Raw genomic sequence first — 18,998 nt, 5'->3', positions numbered from 1 at the left:
AGATATATATATATATATATATATATATATTATCACTTAAATAAAACCTCAGCCTCACTCGACCCACACTCAACCCTTCGTCTTCCTCTACATGATCAAATATTTTTTCTACATGATGAAAATTTTAATTATTATTATTATTATTAATAAATTATCATTATTATACTAATTTAATCAAGTATTAAATTTTCATTATTTTATTATCGTTACCTCTTCTAAACCTCAACCCGACTCGGCCCACACTCAACCCTTCCCTTTCTTCTTCTTTGGGTCGATCACATAGGATTGAATCACTGTGCTTGAAGAATCATCTCCCACCCACTACTTTTCTTCTTTGACGCTCAGTTTGGGTACGATCAAGGATCGTCTTCCTCTTCGACTCTTCTCGACTCAAGATTAAACGCAAGATCCCCTTCCTCTCCTCAGCTCAATTTCACTTCCCTCGATTCTATAGGTGAGTAAAACACCTTGGTTGCTTTGTTTTATAGGCGAACTTATCTCTTTAGCTTCTGATCCCCTCTCTTCCGCTCCTTCAGCTATTCATTTCCTCTACCTTCCCCTATTCATCGTTTCCTCTTCCATCTTTGTTCATTTCTTCATCTTTGTTGCTTTATTTTCCCAGTTTCTTCTTCCCCCGTATAGAACAGTTACAGACCTAGTCCTATCTTAGGGTTTATAGCATTCACCAATACTCAACCATATCTCTACCCAGCCCCTTTCCCCTTTTCTGATTTTTTTCTAAATCTCCACCAAAAATTTTTCTTTCCCACCCTTCATCACTCTTACACACCCTTTCACCCCTCGACCTTAAACTCTCATCATGCCACCGAGGAGAAATTGTTGCACACTTATCAAGAGGTAACCATGGAGGAGATACAACAGGCCCATTTGGGGCAGCTTATAAGTGTGGGCGGCGTTTTGCCGTCTCATCGTTTGGAAAACACATTTCTGCAGCTTATCCAAAAATGCGGTTGAGTTTTTACGCGGGCCACATTTCAGGATAAGCTGCTTATCTGTATAAACACAAGCTGCCTCAAACGCACCCTTACGACTTACTGATATTGAGGGAAGGATCTAGGAAGGTCACCGTCGAGGGTGGTAGCAAGATCCGACAAAGAGAGAAAAAGGAACATCTGAATCCCTTATGTCAGAATGATTCTAGTGGAGAAGAATACACACCACGACGCTTTGTGATACTATATAAGAGGTGGTCGAGAGATTGAAGTGTCTGTTGGAGGATACGTAGATGAAGTCTTTGTTGGAGGGTACAGAGATGAAGCATTTGTTAGTGGGTATGCTGAATTTTGAGCTGAGAATGAATATGGATGATTTCATAGTGGTTGCAAACTATCAAGAGGGCTTTTGAATACAAGGAGATGTTAGATGACCAGAAAGTGAAGCTTGTTGCTATTAAACTGAAAAAGAACGTCTTGTTATGGTGGGAGAACCTGAAGAGTGAGAGAATAAAGAAGGGCGAAGCAAGATTACTGCTTGGGAGACGATGATGAGACTTTTGCAGCGATAGAACCTATCCTCACACCGCCGCTAGGTTCTTTTCAGAGACTCCATCATCTACAATAGAGGGACCTAGCTGTGGAGGAGTATACAATAGAGTTTATGTAGTTTAAGCTGAAATGTGAGCTGGCGGAGCCAAAGAAGCACATGGTAACCACATACTTGGGTGGCCTGAAGCCCGCCATCGACTATGTGGTTTAGCTATAACCTTATTGGTCCTTGAGTGATGTTCAAACCTTAGCATTGAAGGCGGAGAGACAACAGAAGAAGAGCAGACACCCATCACTATTCAAACAACAACCACAGTTGGAGACATTAGTAGGAGGACACCTAAAGTAGTTAAGAAGTTTGGTCAAGAAAATGATAGATTTACCTAGAGTGAGAAGAAGTCTGAAAAGAGAAACACCCCCACTATCATCCTAGCCATGAAATACTTCATATGTTGTGATTTTAGACCCATCCTTTCCAGTTGCCCGATGAGCCGAGTTGTGTCTTTCATCGAGCAGGGTGCACTGGAAGAAGTTAGTGACGAAATGACAATTGAAGAACGGGGTGAGATGTATCAGATTCCATCGTATGAGGGCAAGATGTTGGTGGTTGAACATGTTCTTTTGATTGAGGCTATGAGGGAGCAGTAGTTGCTTTGCCACCATATATTCTACACCCATTGCACTGTAAAGGGAATGTATGTAATCTCATCATCAATGGATGTAGCGATAGGAATGTGTCGTCTACCCAGATGGTGGACAAATTGACCCTCATGAGTCGGAAGCGTTCTCAACAGTACTCCCTGATGTGATTGAAGAAAAAGGATAGAGTCAACATTGATAGAAGATGTCTCATGGAGTTTTCGATTGGGCACCAGCTGCAGGATCAGGTATGGTGCGACGTGGTGCCAGGGGATGCATGTCAACTTTTGTTGTAGAGGCTGTAGCAATTTGATCGCAAGACAACATGATGGATACAGGTACACCTACTCCACCAAAGATGGAAAACACGTCTTTTTATCTTCCTAGAGTCTGAGATTTTAGACACACGCAACCAGTACATAGAAGAGTCAATTTTAGACACATGCAACCAGTACATAGAGAGTTTTAGGACATTCTATTCGCTAGCTTAGAGTTTTAGAAGAGTCAATTTTAGACACATGCGGCCACCACTTTCGTAACTATACCCAGCCACCAGTCTTCCTAACCTCTATAGTCGCCGCAACCACCTTCACACTCTTTAACAACCTATTTGGTTTCAATAATGTTTAATTTTCTATTATTATTTGGGTTAACTCGAGTATCACCAAGCTTCTTCATGTAAGCTTTAATTCAAAGGTACTGATAGATCACGATTAATCAGATAAACTGCAATGTTCACTTTTTCTGCCCAAAACTATTTTGACTAATCAACATACAAGCTCAAGCTCATGTCATGCTCTGTAATGGTTTTATTTATGCGCTCTGCAATACTATTTTGCTATGGTGTTTTTGAAACAATAACCACTGAATCTCTTTTTACAATAGTCGTCACTATTATCTGATCGGAAACATTTCAACCTCAAGATTGTCTCATAATGAATCATGGCTTTCCACTTTTTAAATATATCAAACACATCAGATTTATGTTTTAAGAAATACACTTGTACCTTCCCAGTGTGATCATCAATAAAAGTGAAAGTATTAAGAATCTCCAATAAACTGAAGTGGAGTAGGACCCCATAATTCAATATGCACTAACTCCAGTTTCTCGGACTTTATTATTTACCCATTTTTAGAGAAAGTTACCTTCTTTTGCTTGTTATAACTACAATTATTATAAAAGTCTAACTCTATAGATTTTAAATTAGGAAGTTTGTTCTTAGAAAGGAGGGATTTTATACATTTCTTACTCATATGACCTGCATCACCCTTTGTTCCAACTACATCAATGGATTCAAATATCTCATTGATCAGGTAAATGACGCCGTTAATGTTGATTTGAGGCATTATCATTGCCCCTTTGGTCACCTCCCACGAATCATCTTTGGATGTAGTCATATATCTTGACCTTGCAAGCTTACTTCAAATAAATCAAATTTCTCTTAAAACATGGAATATGTCAACTTTTTTAAGGTTCCACACCGATCCATTTAACAATTTGATGTCAACATGACTGTTTTCTACAATATTGCATACTTTGTTATTTCCCAAATACACCTTCCATAAATCACTTTGAGTGTAGTTTTTAAACACTTTTTTTGTTGAGGAAAACATGAAAAGTGACACCTGAATATAATATCGAAGATTTGGTGCTATCTAGGGACAAAACAAGGGAGTCACCTTGGATTTCATCAATTGCTATATTTATAGAGAACTTTTTATTTGAACCTCTACCACCAACATTCTTAAGAGTTTTGTAGTTTTTCTTAAAATGTGATTTCTTATTGCACTTTCAGTTTTCACCTCTCTTTCTTGCTCAATGACCTGAACTTTTTTCTCCTGGACGCGAGTCTTTCACCGCATGTGTTCTATCTAGATTCCTTTGTCTGTTTTCAACATTCAGAGCATAATTTGAAGTTTTATTAAACACTTTCTTGTAATTTTTTTTATTCAACACTAACCCTACAATGTCATCAAAGTTTGATTTCGTGTTACCTGAAGAGTTGCTCGCCATAGTGACTAGTTCATCCAACTGTTTGACAATAAAGATAAAATTAATAGTGCACTATCTCGTCATCGAACTTGATTCCAACAAAACATAACTAATTTGTCATAGTGTTGAAATTTTGCAAATGTTCAATCACCGAACTACGTCTACCACCTTTATATTGAATAATCTCTTCTTTAGAAACAATTTATTTGAAGTTGATGACTTCTCATACATCCTTGTTAGTGCAGCATGAGATCAACATCAGGTTTTTCATTCACAATGTTGGAAGCAACATTTAAGGAAAGTGAACGTTGGATCAAACATAGGCTTGTTTGATTAAACAACCCCATTTTTTCAGAATCATTGAATTTGTCTTAGTGATTTTTTTCTAGTGCAAATACAGTTTCTTTTGATACAATAAATTTTAAATTTTCATTTTTCAGGAAGCAACGTTTGAACCATTGAAATTCTCTATCTTGTACCTTGCTTCATCAGCCGCCACTCTCATTCAAACTAAAGATCTTCACAAAACTTTACTTTGATACCACTTGTTGTGTGGCTAGAGATTAAATTACTATGAAATGCAGAGCACTGATTCGAGAGATCCGAAACAAAACTTTAAATAGAGACACACAACACAAGAATCACAGAAAATCGAACGTACACCAAAATTTAGAGTGAAAAAAATTTTAAAAGGGAAAAACCGAAGGAGCCACATCACACCAAAAATTTACTATGAAGAAATGAGGAGAAATGTAAAGATTACACTATTTTTAAGCCTCTCTATAATTTAAACCACTATGAGATGTACCTCTTATCTCTTTCACACAGTCGCACAAGAGATCGCAAAATCCACTCACAGAACACACTCATGAAATAGAATTCGTCAATGAATTCGAAGACTTCGCGCTCAGGTTTTGGAGGCTTTTGCTGGCACCTCACAAGAGATTGCAAAATCCACTCACAGAACACACTCGTGAAATAGAATTCGTCAGCGAATTCGAAGTCTTCGCGCTCAGGTTTTGGAGGCTTTTGCTGGCACCGGGGCGCCATTCCAGGCATTGGGGCTCTCCGACCACCCCAATAAGGCTCAACATATAACACTACCAGCTGTCCGCTTGCCGCCATCATCCCTCCGTTCATTGTCGACTTTGTATTTTATATTATTTTCATTTTACTTCAAACGAAATAAGAAAATATGATGCTCTATATTTATTTTGTACCGAACCAAACAACTTAAAAATTTTTCAAAAACAAAATATTGCTTTTACATGAAAACAAAATATTGCTTTTACATTGTATTACTTTTTGAGCAAACCAAACAACCACTGAATTTAGCTTTACAAAATTGATCTGCCATGGTCCCTTGGATAGAAATTTTGATACGAAATTGATTCAGCTTAGCCCCTTGACTATACAAAATTGTGCCTCTCTCTCTCTCTCCCTCTCTCTCTCTTTCTCTCTTTATTTGTATATGTTTGTATATATTTGTGACACTTTTTCTCATTAAGCTTAGTTGTTGACGTGATATGGCGTCAAATCCAATCACATTAGGAAAAATTTTGTCATGTCAGTCCCCGCTCGAAGACTTCAGTATTAATAAATTTATTGAAGTCTAAATTATCTCAGTTCTAAATGTTTGGGTGAACAACATCCTATGAGGCCTACCCTTACTCCTTTGCTCTATTCATTTGGCTCCATCTTGATGTCCTTCCTACTTTTCTTAGTCTAGTACCCATAGACTTCAAACTCTCATTGCCTTCTGCTTGTATTCATATCCATGTCTTACTCAATAACCATCGCTGCTTGCATGCTTGAGTTTAAGACGTGGCATCACACTATACACCAATTCTTGGTTTGTGATGTGATTACGTACCAAGACTTTTTCATTAATTAAGATATGATGAAATAATCAATTTTTATTTTATTACTATTTAGAGTCATTTTCTGAACGTCTCATATATGCATCTATCTAAGCATTTACACTTGCATCGAAGTTAAACGTGATTAATTTGCAAAGCTTTTGGAATAAAACCCAGTTTTAAGTGAATATTCATTTAATTTACAATAAATTTTTATAACCAATTTGCCAAATATATGTTAAAAAAAAATTAGCTTATGAGATAAGATTGAAAAAAAAAGGGTTCATCCTCATATAATTTTAACTACAAAAGCCAAGCATGCAATAAAAAATGATTTGTATTTGTTAAACAGCATCTCCTTGTACTTAATAAGCAATTCCTGCCTATTGCATTTTTGTTGTTTGCCCATGGATCGACTTGACAACCCTTGTGAATCATCATTCTTTTTATCTTGCTTTGTATTTTTTTTTTCTTTTCATGTTATCATGATCACTCCTAGGTAAACATCAAGAAATTATTGCATAGAGTCCTGATTACACAAATATGTCAAAATATCAAGTTTGAAATCATATGTAAAATTAGTGATTTTTAACTCACCCAATAAATACGGCAAACTTAGATTTCACCCAAGTAAGGATCCAATCGTAAAAAAATATGCTCGAGTCTTAAAAATACTTGGACAATATAAATCATTTTCAAATATTGTGCAGAAGACAACTACCAAAATACTAAGCATCGTAATTGATTAAGTTAGAATTAAAGTTTAAATCTAGAACAACAACAACAACAACAACAAAGCCTTAATCCCACTACGTGGGGTTGGCTACATGAATCCTTTTTCTCCATTGCGTCCTATTTAGTGTCATATTTTCATTTAGTTCTAATAAATTAAGATCAATTTTTATACAATAAGCCCAAGTCTTCCTAGGTCTACCTCTGCCTTTCTTAACATAAGCCGAATCTAAAACATCTACCCTCCTAATCGGAGATTTAACCTTTATTATAATCGAAAACATCTACATCTACTCAAATGTTTTGAAACCTTAAAGGTTAAATCTACCCTTATTATAATTTTTTAGCTTCCTGCAGGCAAATGCAACTATTTGAAAATAACCAAAGTGCAGATTTGATGAACATATATAACTGCGTAATTCAAATAATATACATGTATATAAACATATCTACATATGCAAAGATGCTCTAACGAAATAATATATGGATTCTTTGCATTAATACCAACATAAACATTTCTCTATAACGCTAGGCAAATAAATAAAAAATCATACAAGAATTTATTAGATATTGAGTTTTGAGTTTCCAGCATAAGTGCAAGCCCATTTGATAAGGGTCAATGAAAATTCAAAATGGCTTTTATTAGCTGAATTCAAACATGCTATTAGACCAATTTAAAAAAGACAATCATGCGGTTATTTCTTTATGCTAAGGTTTTCACGCGATAACTGGCAACGTGCAAGAAGCATCTCAATGTGTACATAAATTTTATCAGAAATCACATATAAACATATCTTAATAACATTAGACACATGTATTGAAACCTTGAGAAATTGTTGAGTCATTGTTTGTTTGGATGTATTTCAAATACAAAGTAAAAGGAATCTGAAGTAAAAAAGGTCCTCTGTATTTTAGTTTTAGTTTTGATATTTGTTTGAATGTATTACAATGATTTTTTTTTACTTGTTTAATGAATATCAACATAGAAACATAGAAAAACTCACTCTCTGTTGAGGCAAGATTAGAAATTTATGGAGATGAGGGTGGGTCGAAGTTGATGTGTTGGTGAGTTTAGGGGGCTGCACAAGCTCGGGAGGAAGTGTGAGGTCAGCGGGCTCGAGTGTGGTACAGTGATGGGTGGAGGGCAGATGTCAAAGGTGCAAACATGAGGGTTTTTGATCGAATTACTAGGGTAGAGGATAAATAGTGTTGATATTATAGACAGTTCGAGTTCTGGTCAAGCTTGGGTTGGGAAATTTAAATTTTTGGTGGACTTGAGCCTAACATGGTAATGTGAATTGACGCCTCTATGCTTGCATATAAACTTAAAATATTCAGTAGCCTTATGGATGGGTTTGGCAATTCTAAAAGCTTGTGGACCTATAGATGAACTCTATTATCATTTTCTTTTTCTACATGGTTAAAATTATTTTTCTACATGGTTAAAATTATATATGTACCATTGAAAATAAAAACTTAACATTAATTTTTTATTTTTTTGTGAGAATAATAACTCAATGACCAATTCAAACCTACTTTACCATGACTTTAGAAATATTTCCTTTTTCTTATTTGTTGATGAGCTAAATACTAGGCTTGAATGTCAAGAAAACCACAAATATAACATGTCAAGGTAAATTTTTTTCTTTGAAACATAGTTCAATAAAAATGGGACAATTAAATAGTTTACATTTGATAGTAACAACTATTTAAGAGTGAAAATAATTTATAAATATCTTGAATCTTTTTTAATTTCAGACACTTGTGCTTAAAAGATTTCACAAGCTATTTAACTTGTAGGTTTGAAATAAAAATATGTCATCTTCACTAAGTATATTGTGTGTGATTGCAATAGAAGCCGTTGTAGGCATTTCAGAAAGTGGAAATCAATAATAGCTCTTAGATGTTGCTTAAGGTGTCACGACTTGACTCGAAGCTTGAAATTAACCAGGCGGGAACATACGGTCGGACGGTTGAATTTTTCTATATTCTAATTCTATCAATAACAATTTAATATTCAAATAATCATGAAACAACTACTAAAAAAATAATTTAATTAACAAGTAAAAGTTTTAACTTTTCGATTGCTGATCATGTCTTTTATACATGTTAGCTTCTCTATTATTCATTTTATTCATAACCTTAAAACATGAAAAATTATTAAAACAACATAATGAGTTATCTAAAATAACTAAATGGAGCTATCACACTTCTAAACTACAGTAACCCAATTAAAAGAAGATAATATGTATGTCGATCTTTCATATTTCATTATAGGAAATCCTATAATATTCTAATGTATGTGTTCATGACATTTACTCAATGGAAGAAATTTATACTTTGATATGCATTTTGCTCTTCAATATTTAATCTTTAAGTTTACTTTTAATTCATGGTCTTAACTTTCATATCGATCTTAGGGACATTGGTAAAACATAACTTAACACACTCCTGACCGATATTATCTTATTGACACTGTGATTCGTGATTTAATTTACATGCTGTCTAACATGAAAAGGTGTTTTTTAGTTCCTAACTAATATTCTGCAATCGACATAGCAGCTAGCAATCTAAACATCACAATTTTCTGTTGTTGTAAGATAACATCTACGCATGTGAGTACATTGACATCCCCTGATTGAATCATAAAGGACCGAGCTCTGTTTTTATGCACATACAAGCATCTATGCGTGTAATTTTTTCATTTCTTTCTTTAGGACATTTATTACATTAATATGAGACACAACTTGTATCTATCTACTAAGAATAATGCAACTCTACTAGAATCTATGATCTTATGATAAAATAATAGATGCATATTTACTTTAATTCTAAAGATCAAGTAATAATTTTACATATACATATGGTCATACAATAAACTAACTTATACACCTCTACTAAAATATAAGGGCCAAGTGATGGTCTGATATGTTTATAAACTAAACTATTATGAAACTATTAAGACAACAATATTTAACATGCATATTTCATGACTGATAATATAAAAATCATATATAATTTCACTGGCATAAGACATAATAGAAAAAAATGCAAGCATGAATATATATAAAAATAGAAATATTATTGTAATTTAAAAGCATAATTACTCATCTTAATTTCTCACTAGTTTTTCTTAAACCTTATACTTGTTTCCTCAATACTCAATTATACAGATCAAACCCAATTTTATTCATAAGCTAAATGTATTTATATATAATTTATAATTATTTGTTATATTACCAATGTATTATAATTAATAAAATGAAAGCCCATTATCCCATTATTTTATTCAATGTGACATTAATGCATTTATTGAAATTTCTTCTTACGATTCTTGCAGACACTTAATATTTAATTTTAACTTGATTAGTTTTCGTCCATTATAACTATTATAACAAAAAATAAAAGTATTATAACTTATTTCATATGTTATAAAATGATGATTATATAAATATACATTTGAATAAAATAATTCCATGGAGGCGCATTTATTATAATTTAATAATTGTTAGATAATAAGCATTTAGAGAGTAATAATTTTATAAGGTTCATAAAACTTCATTAAATAAAGTTCGATATTCGTTCTTATGAAATTCTTGCATTACAAAGTTTGCATAATAAAATTCTTCCAATAAAAGAATAACTTGTAAACTTAATTTATCAAGGTTTCATTCCCTTAAAATTTTATCGAAAAACATGTTTTATGTTTAGGTTTTGACATTTTCTCAATTAATTTCCAATATATATAATTATCTTAAGTAGAAATGACAAACTCTCACCTGGTTATAAGGGCATACCCTCTTCGCTGAATTTTGAAATTTGAAAGTTGTTCCGCTTCAGCTTCTTGATTATAATCAATAAAATTCTAACTTATGCTCAAGTAAAATTCTATCGTATGATCCTTGCAACATAATTTGAGATCAAGAACCCCAGGAATCTCTGATAGGTTTTGGGAATGGAGGTTGTTTGGTATGATGGAATTGTCAGGTCTCAAAAGTACATCTTAGACCTGTTAAGCGAAATTGGCATGCTTAAGTGTAAACCATCAAACACACCCATGAATTCCAACAAAAGATTGAGCATAAGTGAAGAAAGCAGTTCAATTAACAAAGAAGATATCAAAGAACTGTGGGCAAACTACTTTAACTATCACACGTATAAGCTGATATTGCATACTCAGTCAGTGCAGTAAGCCAACATATGAATAATCCTTGGAAGCCATGAATAGAATTTGAAAATGGTTTGATCTGAAAATGACGAGATTGAGATATACACAGATACTAGCTTGGTAGGAGAGATAACTGATAGGAAACAACCACTAGATACTATTCATACGTCCTTGGCAATCTCATCACGTGGAGAAGTAAAAAGCAAGTTGTCTTTTGGAATAGTGTAGAATTCGAATATTGTGCTCTTGCACTAAGAATATGTAAGGAAATGCGAATTCAAAGACTATTAAAAGAATTTAAGATTGAGATGAAAGACACAATAAGATGTTCAGTAATAGCCAAACAAGTATTAGTATAGCCGAAAAAACTTACACTCTATAACAAAACAAAATACATCGAGATTGACAGACACTTCATCTCAAAAAATTTTAATAATGGACATGTTAAGCTCAGCTATGTTCCTACACGGCTTCAGACTGTTGATATTCTCACCAAAGCACTACCAAGTGTCAATAATGGACATGTTCAACTCAGCTATGTTCCTACACGGCTTCAGACTGCTGATATTCTCACCAAAGCACTGCCAAGGATCAATCATGATGAATCGAAGTGTAAGCTTGCTTTCTACAATATGTACAATCCAACTTGAGGGGCATTATTGGAAAGTGTCTATCTGCATTAGAAGGGAATTTATTTCCTTCTTTAAAATAGCTTTTACTAATTATGTTTCCTTTATTAGATATTTCATTTTCCTATTTTTCTAATTTGGAGGATTCCTACTTGGTTTCCTTTCTTTATTATATATATGTAGCAAGGTGTAATGCATGATTTGAAAGAAATAAAATTCCTTCAACAATTCTACACTTCCTATTATGTTAAAGGGGGATGAACTCTTTATTTTAGAGTAAATTGGAAGGTCTCTTTTCATTGGCGTACTACTTGAATAGATTCTCTGAAACAAATGGGGTTCACCTGTTGAAATGAATTTAAATGCATACCACATGATCCCAGCCTAAAGTATTAGTGTTAAGACAGTTTAGAAGTTATTGCAACTGCAAGAAATAAGTTACTAATAATGTTTTTCTTGGTTTCAGGCTCACTTAATTGATTTAAAAAACATCATCATCGATGCAAAATCTGGTGTCAGTGGGGCGGGTTTGTAATCATCCTTCTTAGTTTTATCAACTCTCTACTCAAATAAAGCGAGTTGTGAATAGTTGATATTTACTGCCATTTGAATTGCTTTTGTTAATGTGTCAATGAAGGAAGGGGAGCTAAGGAGGCCAACCTTTACACAGAAATTTCCGAAGGCATTCATTCATATGGAATTTCCAAGCATAGACATGGTAATCCCTTATAAAACTTCTGAATTCTTTTCTTCTTTCCTTTTCAAAGGGAAGAAAAAAAGGAGTGACAGCATTCTGGTTTTTTCGTTAATGCATTATTTAGCTGCAGCAGCTATATATTTTAACTTTTTACAGAATTTTGTTGAAGTGAAAATTTGGGAAGAACCATTCTCAATGAACAAAAAGGTTAGTCATGAAAAAAGTAACATGAGAAGGAATAGAATAAAAAAAGAGAGTAAATTTAGAAAATCATAAACAAAATTAGCAAATAGTCAGAAATAGCTCTCAATTTGTGTTTGATCATGAGGGAGAATTCAAAATTAATTTTAAACTGTTCAACTATCTTTCTTTATCATGATTTATCTATGGGTAAATCAAGATTAGAATGTCTAACCAAATAATTTTTTCATGAAGATCTTATGATATCGTTCAACTAAAATGGTCCAAAAGGTTTCTAAATGGAAGTTTTGAAGGTCAATCAAGTCGTTGTTGATGTTTGACCTCATGATGTAAATGTTGAGTGGATGCTTTGTTTAGAATTTCAAGATGAGTACCAAGTAGATATATAGTCTCCTCCAAATACCATTTATAACCTAGCCCTTGAATCGAAGGTGAAAATCATTGATTTCATGCTGAAATTATTCTGGAGCAACATTGCACATATTCAAATGTGAGAATTGATATGCCAAAGTTGTAGGGATGAACTTAACTTTTTTGTCATATTGACCATCCGAGCATGAATAGACTTCTAAATAGGAATAATTGCACACTAAATCCAATGAGTGCAAGAGTAATACAGCTTTTCTTCAGGAAATTATAAATCAACTTCACACTGAAATTGCTTTTAGTAAGTAATCAAGCAAGATTATTAAAAGTATTGATTGATAATTTACTTCGTTAATGATTGAATAAAAATGATTAATATCATTAGATAGTCAAAAAAAATAGTCTTTTTAATTCAACATGTCAACCTAAGTCAGTAATATATTGAGATTTAACTGGGAATGAAACAGGTACAAAATAATGTCTAAGAACTCTTTGAATGATAGAATAAGGAAATTTTTTATCAATTCATGAATCCAAAAATGCTAAACAGGCCATTATTAAAATTCATTGCAACCTTAATGAGGTAAGGTTGGATAGACTTATGAAACCAGTGATGAAAGTGGAAGAGCAAGTCAGAGAATTCTTTTTTATCCAAAACAAAAAAGAGTCACGATTACCGATTATTTATGTTTGTATATATTGACAAAATCAGCTAGAGTAGATTCATTAGGGGTTGAGGATTTTTGCATTCACTTCCTTAAAAGAGAAAAAATTAAAGCTCTGAGATCTTTAATACTGAGTCTAACTAATTCTTTGTACTCGTAGATATTTCCTAGCTACCATGCTGAGATTATCATGGTCTTTCCTAACATTTCCGCAAGAAAATTTTTTAATACCATGGTGTCCAAAAAAGGGAAAGGTAGTATAAATGAATAGAAGTGAGAATAGAATTTTTGCAACCTTTTTGCACCTAGTAGGATACTCATACGCTTGTTGGGAATTTTTTTCATGGAACAATTTAACACTTGAGCAAAGCTTGCTTTTCACCTTCTTTATTATTAAGGTAAATAAGAGAGGGTTTGGTGTAATTGATTTTCAAACATGATATATCATCAAACAAATAGAAAACGGGCTTTAGAAAGAGAGCATGTTGTTTGTTAGCACCAAAAAAAAGTATTATCTACAAATTGAATGCTAAAATCTCTTTGAGAAAAATTGAACACCATCACCATCAATCCATCCAATATAATTTGCCTCCAAGAGCATTTTTAAAGCACATTCACCACAATATTGGAAATGAGGGGAGAAAGTGGATACCTTTATCTATGATTCCTTCTGACATCTGAACTGATTACTTTTCAATCAGAATACCTTGGAATATGATATGAACGATGGATACTTCAATCTAAGAGATGAAAAATGGACAAAAAGAACTGCTGGCATATTTAGTAAAAATAAAATTCCTATCACAACTATAAAAGCCTTTTCGAAGTCAACTTTGAAGTTGAATATATTTTACTTTCTTCTAAGTACATGGTGAATAATTTCATAAGCTATGCTGAATGAAAATCCCTTGAGAAGAATCAACTAGATCAGGCATTAAGAATTTAAGTATATTAATCGGTATTTCGTTTGAAAGCATCGTTGAGGAGACTGATATATCTATAATCTTCCAAAAATTTAAATAATTTTTTTTGGGATAAGGCGAACTGAGCAGAATTAAGCTTTTGACTAAGGAAGCATTATCACAGTAGATATAATTGAACATGAGTAAAGTGCCAAAATAATCATTTGGCTATTTACATGAGCCTATTTTAGTCTTAGTATTTATAAAAGTACTAAATTAGTTCTCGGAGTTTTTTAATGGGGGTTAAAATAGTCCTCATTGAGGGCTATTTTAACCTATATAAAAAGAGACTGGAGCTAAATTAATATTTTTATAAATTCTGGGATTAAAATGGCCCTTGCAAAGAATCTGGCGATTATTTTGAAACTTTTATACATCGAACATTTTCATAACATTAAGCATAATGGATTCCCATAAAACTTAAAAGAGTTTGTTAGGAAATCTGATTGGCCCTGGAAGGCACTAAAATCAAAAATTGCATTTTGATTTCTTGCATAGAAAAAGAAGAATTCAAACCCACAAGAAGTGAGGGAGCATCCATCGGATAAAGCTTGAGAAAATCGAAGTTGTACATCGACCAATTGGCTTCACTTAATTAATCCTTGAAGAATTTGGAAACACTTACATAATATTCTTAAGATCTGCTTGGAATCAATTTATGTTGTGTTTTTGTTTTTAAAAAAACTAGAAATAAATAAATAACATGTTTTTTTATTAGTTTTTATTATTTTGTTTTTAAACAGTTGGTTCTCATTTTTAAAATCTTCAAAAGCAAATAAAAATTTGTTCTAAAGTTTTAAAAACATATTTTCATAACAACCCACCCATCCCACTCCCGATCCTGACCCTTCCTATCCCAAAACCTACCTTCTCGCATTTCTCTTCATCTTTGCCCTTTCAAGAAGTGTCACTGACACGATGCTGACGCTGATGCCTTCACCTTTTCTAACTTTTGACTTCTTCTCTGACATTGAAGTTTTCTTAATCACCTTGCTTCTTTGAATATTTCTCAGTTGAGATGGCTAGTGGTGGTTTTCCAGATTCATACAATCCACAATCAAAAGAGAGCAACTGCTGCCAGTGTATTTTTCAGTGGTTGTTTAATAGTAGCTTTTAGTTGAGGCAACTTCATTCTTAGTCTTTTCTCTTCTTTCTTAATAGAATAGTTAGCACAACTTTGTGTGTTTCTTCTTAGAGGCCACTTTCTATCAGCTCATCATCATTGGTTGCTAGTGACCTTACGACCTTCACTGCCTATGAAATATTTGATGTATTGCTAGTGCTCGTCCCTTAGCATTTTCAGGCATTATTTGACAGTTTTTTTATAGATCTGCAGGTTTGTTTATCAATGGAGAATAGTAGACCATGAGAACTACTTGTTATTTTTTCTTTGAATAATATTTTAATTATATTATGTTAAAGAACAATCAGTCCTAATGAATAATAAGGTTAGCATATGTCTGATTGTGTTTTTGGCATCGAAATAAAGCAGTTTAGCATCAGGTCTATCCGTCACTTCTCATAGTATTGGTTTTGGGTTTAACAATCAGTATAGCTTCAGTTTAACAATCAGTTATATTTCTCATATTTAAAAAAAAAATGTTTATCAGATGTAAGTGTCCATACTATGCTGAATGAAATGCCACTCTTTTCTAATGGGTAATTTGTTAAAGTAAGTTATTATTATCCCTCTCAAGGATTGTTTGATTGTAGATTTTGGATGGATGTAGATTTACTCTCTTCAAACTTGTTATGTAACCATTTTTTGTTGAAGACCATAATCCTCACAATCTTGAATAGAATAAAGATCAAATTCAGCTTTTCTTCAATAAAATTAAGGGGCATTTTCATACATACCACACAATTCTTATGTATTTACGTATGTAACACCTAAACTTTACTTTCACATTTATAACACGTAATTCATTCATATCACATCAAAAATACCACCATTTTATCAAAATGTGAAATACAACTTTTCATGCATAGTTAAGGTGTTATATATGTAAACATTGAAGTTTGCGTATTAGATATAAAAATATTTAGGAATGGAGTGGCATGTATGTAAAATCTTCCTAAAGTTAAGTTCGGAGATCATACCAGGAATTTTTTGCTTTAAAAATGATATGTAAGTGCTTTTTGCCACACATTAGTATCCTTTTGATGAATTTGAGCTTCATAACAATCCATTTGGGCAGGGTGTTAATTTGCTCATTTTTTATCATCTCAGTTCCGGAAATTGAACAAGGGCTTTCAGATGCATCACGTTCTAGTGTAACAGTCAGCTTCACACCTCATTTGATTCCAATGGTAACTATGCAATTCAGATTTGGTTCCGACTTGTTTATGCTTTGTTTTTTCCTCCTGTATGCCTCTTGAAGTCTTTTATTATTGAATGTCTTTAACAGAGCCGGGGCATGCAGTCTACCATTTACGTGGAAATGTCATCTGGGGTAACTCATGACGACCTATATCAACACCTTATGTCAACTTATAAGGTATTTTTTATTATTTTATGATTGGTCAATGATCCTTACAAGATTAATATTCTATTTAAGGTATGTCGGGTGAAAAGAGTGATCCCTGTGTGTTAGGCTCCTATCAGTGTAAGATGAGCAGGAAATGATGTATGTGATCTTACTTTTAAATTGCAAAGAGTTGCTTTATGATTTGAGCCTTCTCTTAGGCCTATTTCTTAAAATATTATAAAATACAATATTTTCATAATCAATAAATATTGACCTTTAAAAAAAGAAATAATAATAATAAATAATAAAAAAAAAAGTCTGAAACTCTACTTAATCCCGCTTCTCCATATTGCAACTGTTCTTGCTTTACTCATTCGCTCATCGTTACCATAACCGTAGGAGGCCCTCATTTTCTTTCTAGCAAATCAAACTCCTGAAGATCAAAATCAAATCATCATCTTCATTGTTTTACACGCAGAAGCCCTTGCCTCTTCTTCCACCATTTGCAAACAAAGGCCGATCGAACCTTCTTTCCGCCGTGATCATGAGCTTTGCGATTTAGTTGTGACGACTGCTAGCGGGAAAAGCAGCGATTGGTTCGATGTGAATGAAAACCTATGAATCGCCCAACGACCCAAATCTCATCACCCTCTTCTCCTAAAGGCCGAAACAATGGGACTACACGTCCTATTCAAATCTTGTATCCTTGCTACTATTCTTGCTTGTTCGAACACACCCTAGGGCTAGCCTCTCTGCACTTGTTGTCTCGAATGCAGTACCAAGCACACAACTCTGTGTGCGGAAAAAAAAATTACATCCAGAGTCCAGATGTAGAGTTACATCCAGACTCCAATAAGATACAGACACGTGGTCGGTCCAAAAGCTTTATTAGATGATGTGTTTGACATCTAATTTTAGCCCGACCTGGCAAAGCCCGAAATTTGGAATGGGGGGGAGTTAATTCTAATACCCGTGTCCGCCTACATTCTCTATTTAACATTCTAGTTGAAAAATGAGGTTAGAGATTTATGCGCCACATTTTGAGCAACATTCGCGAAGAAGGCAGACAATCAATTGTCAGAGTGTGAACTGTAGAGCAATCATGATAGCAATTTGGTCAAACTTTAGTAAAACATTGGGTTTTAATGGTTACTTCACTTGGTTATTTCACATGTATAGACATTTCAAATGAGGTTAGGTTGTTTGCTTATTTCACATGTTTAGTTCATGGGGTTTAGGTTTTTTGAGCGAGGTTAAGGTTTTGTGTGCGACATGTTAAATGACATTCATGAAGAACTTCTAACATTAAACTTCGGAACAATTTACCAAATAATCACTAAGGAATTTGGCTGATCTTTAGTAAAATATTATATTTTTATAATTACTTCACATGCTTATTTCACATGTACATTGTTATAACATTGGTTTAAGTTGTTTTACTTCAATAGATATATGATTTCTTTTGGTAATACACTCGGAGCGTACTCTTTGAATTTAAAAAACAATACCTATGCATAATCCACTTTGGTTTAAGTTGGTGTAATTCAAGAAATTATCAATTTATTGATGCCTTTTAACAATATACCATGTTGTATTATCGAATTTACTGATGAGTTTCTTGTTTGATTTCTCAAAAAAAATTTTATGTAATCGTGTTGTTTTGTTGAAAACAATATATTATGCAGATTTATGCTTGTTTTGTGTAAAATCTCATTAATTTTTAGTCCTTTCGTAGTACACTATGAGTGTACTAGTACACTATGAGTGTACTAATAAGCGGCGCTATTGTATTTCTCAAGATTCTGTTGTGCTATTGGGAATAACATTTTGTGCTTTTGGAAATAACATATTATGTTTTTTAAGTTTTTTATGTTCCATATGTAGATTTTTTTGTCTTCTAGCAGAATATCATGAGTATATTGCATGTAATAAGTGAAATTTAATTTCATTTAATTTATTCCGCGAGATGGAGAGGTGGCCTGACCACTCCTTTTGGCTTTTAAGTCCCGTCCCGAGGAGTCGATCTGGGCGGCAGACATTGTCAGCTGTGGAGTTCAACTGAGAAAACACATCTGTTAAAAGATAAAATGTGTCTTGAGATGAGCTCAGCAGGA

The 18,998-nt window shown here is 33.4% G+C and overlaps 1 protein-coding gene across 1 annotated transcript in view; it reads left to right on the top strand.

Moving 5' to 3' along the window:
* The window catches only part of LOC110026627 (probable N-acetyl-gamma-glutamyl-phosphate reductase, chloroplastic), a gene marked incomplete at its 3' end in the record, with an annotated part of 102,406 nt that overhangs the window by 65,240 nt on the left and 18,168 nt on the right, over positions 1 to 18,998 (top strand). The window contains exons 8-11 of the mRNA XM_020727633.1: positions 11,992 to 12,052; positions 12,163 to 12,243; positions 16,647 to 16,726; positions 16,825 to 16,914. Of these exons, the coding sequence (XP_020583292.1) occupies positions 11,992 to 12,052; positions 12,163 to 12,243; positions 16,647 to 16,726; positions 16,825 to 16,914 (312 nt within the window). The remainder of the gene's footprint in view (positions 1 to 11,991; positions 12,053 to 12,162; positions 12,244 to 16,646; positions 16,727 to 16,824; positions 16,915 to 18,998) is intronic.

This window comes from Phalaenopsis equestris, unplaced genomic scaffold (genome assembly GCF_001263595.1).
Source record: "Phalaenopsis equestris unplaced genomic scaffold, ASM126359v1 Scaffold000389, whole genome shotgun sequence".
Taxonomy (NCBI): domain Eukaryota; kingdom Viridiplantae; phylum Streptophyta; class Magnoliopsida; order Asparagales; family Orchidaceae; genus Phalaenopsis; species Phalaenopsis equestris.
Note: the sequence above shows the minus strand (reverse complement) of the source record. Positions and strands in the feature narration are given on the sequence as shown.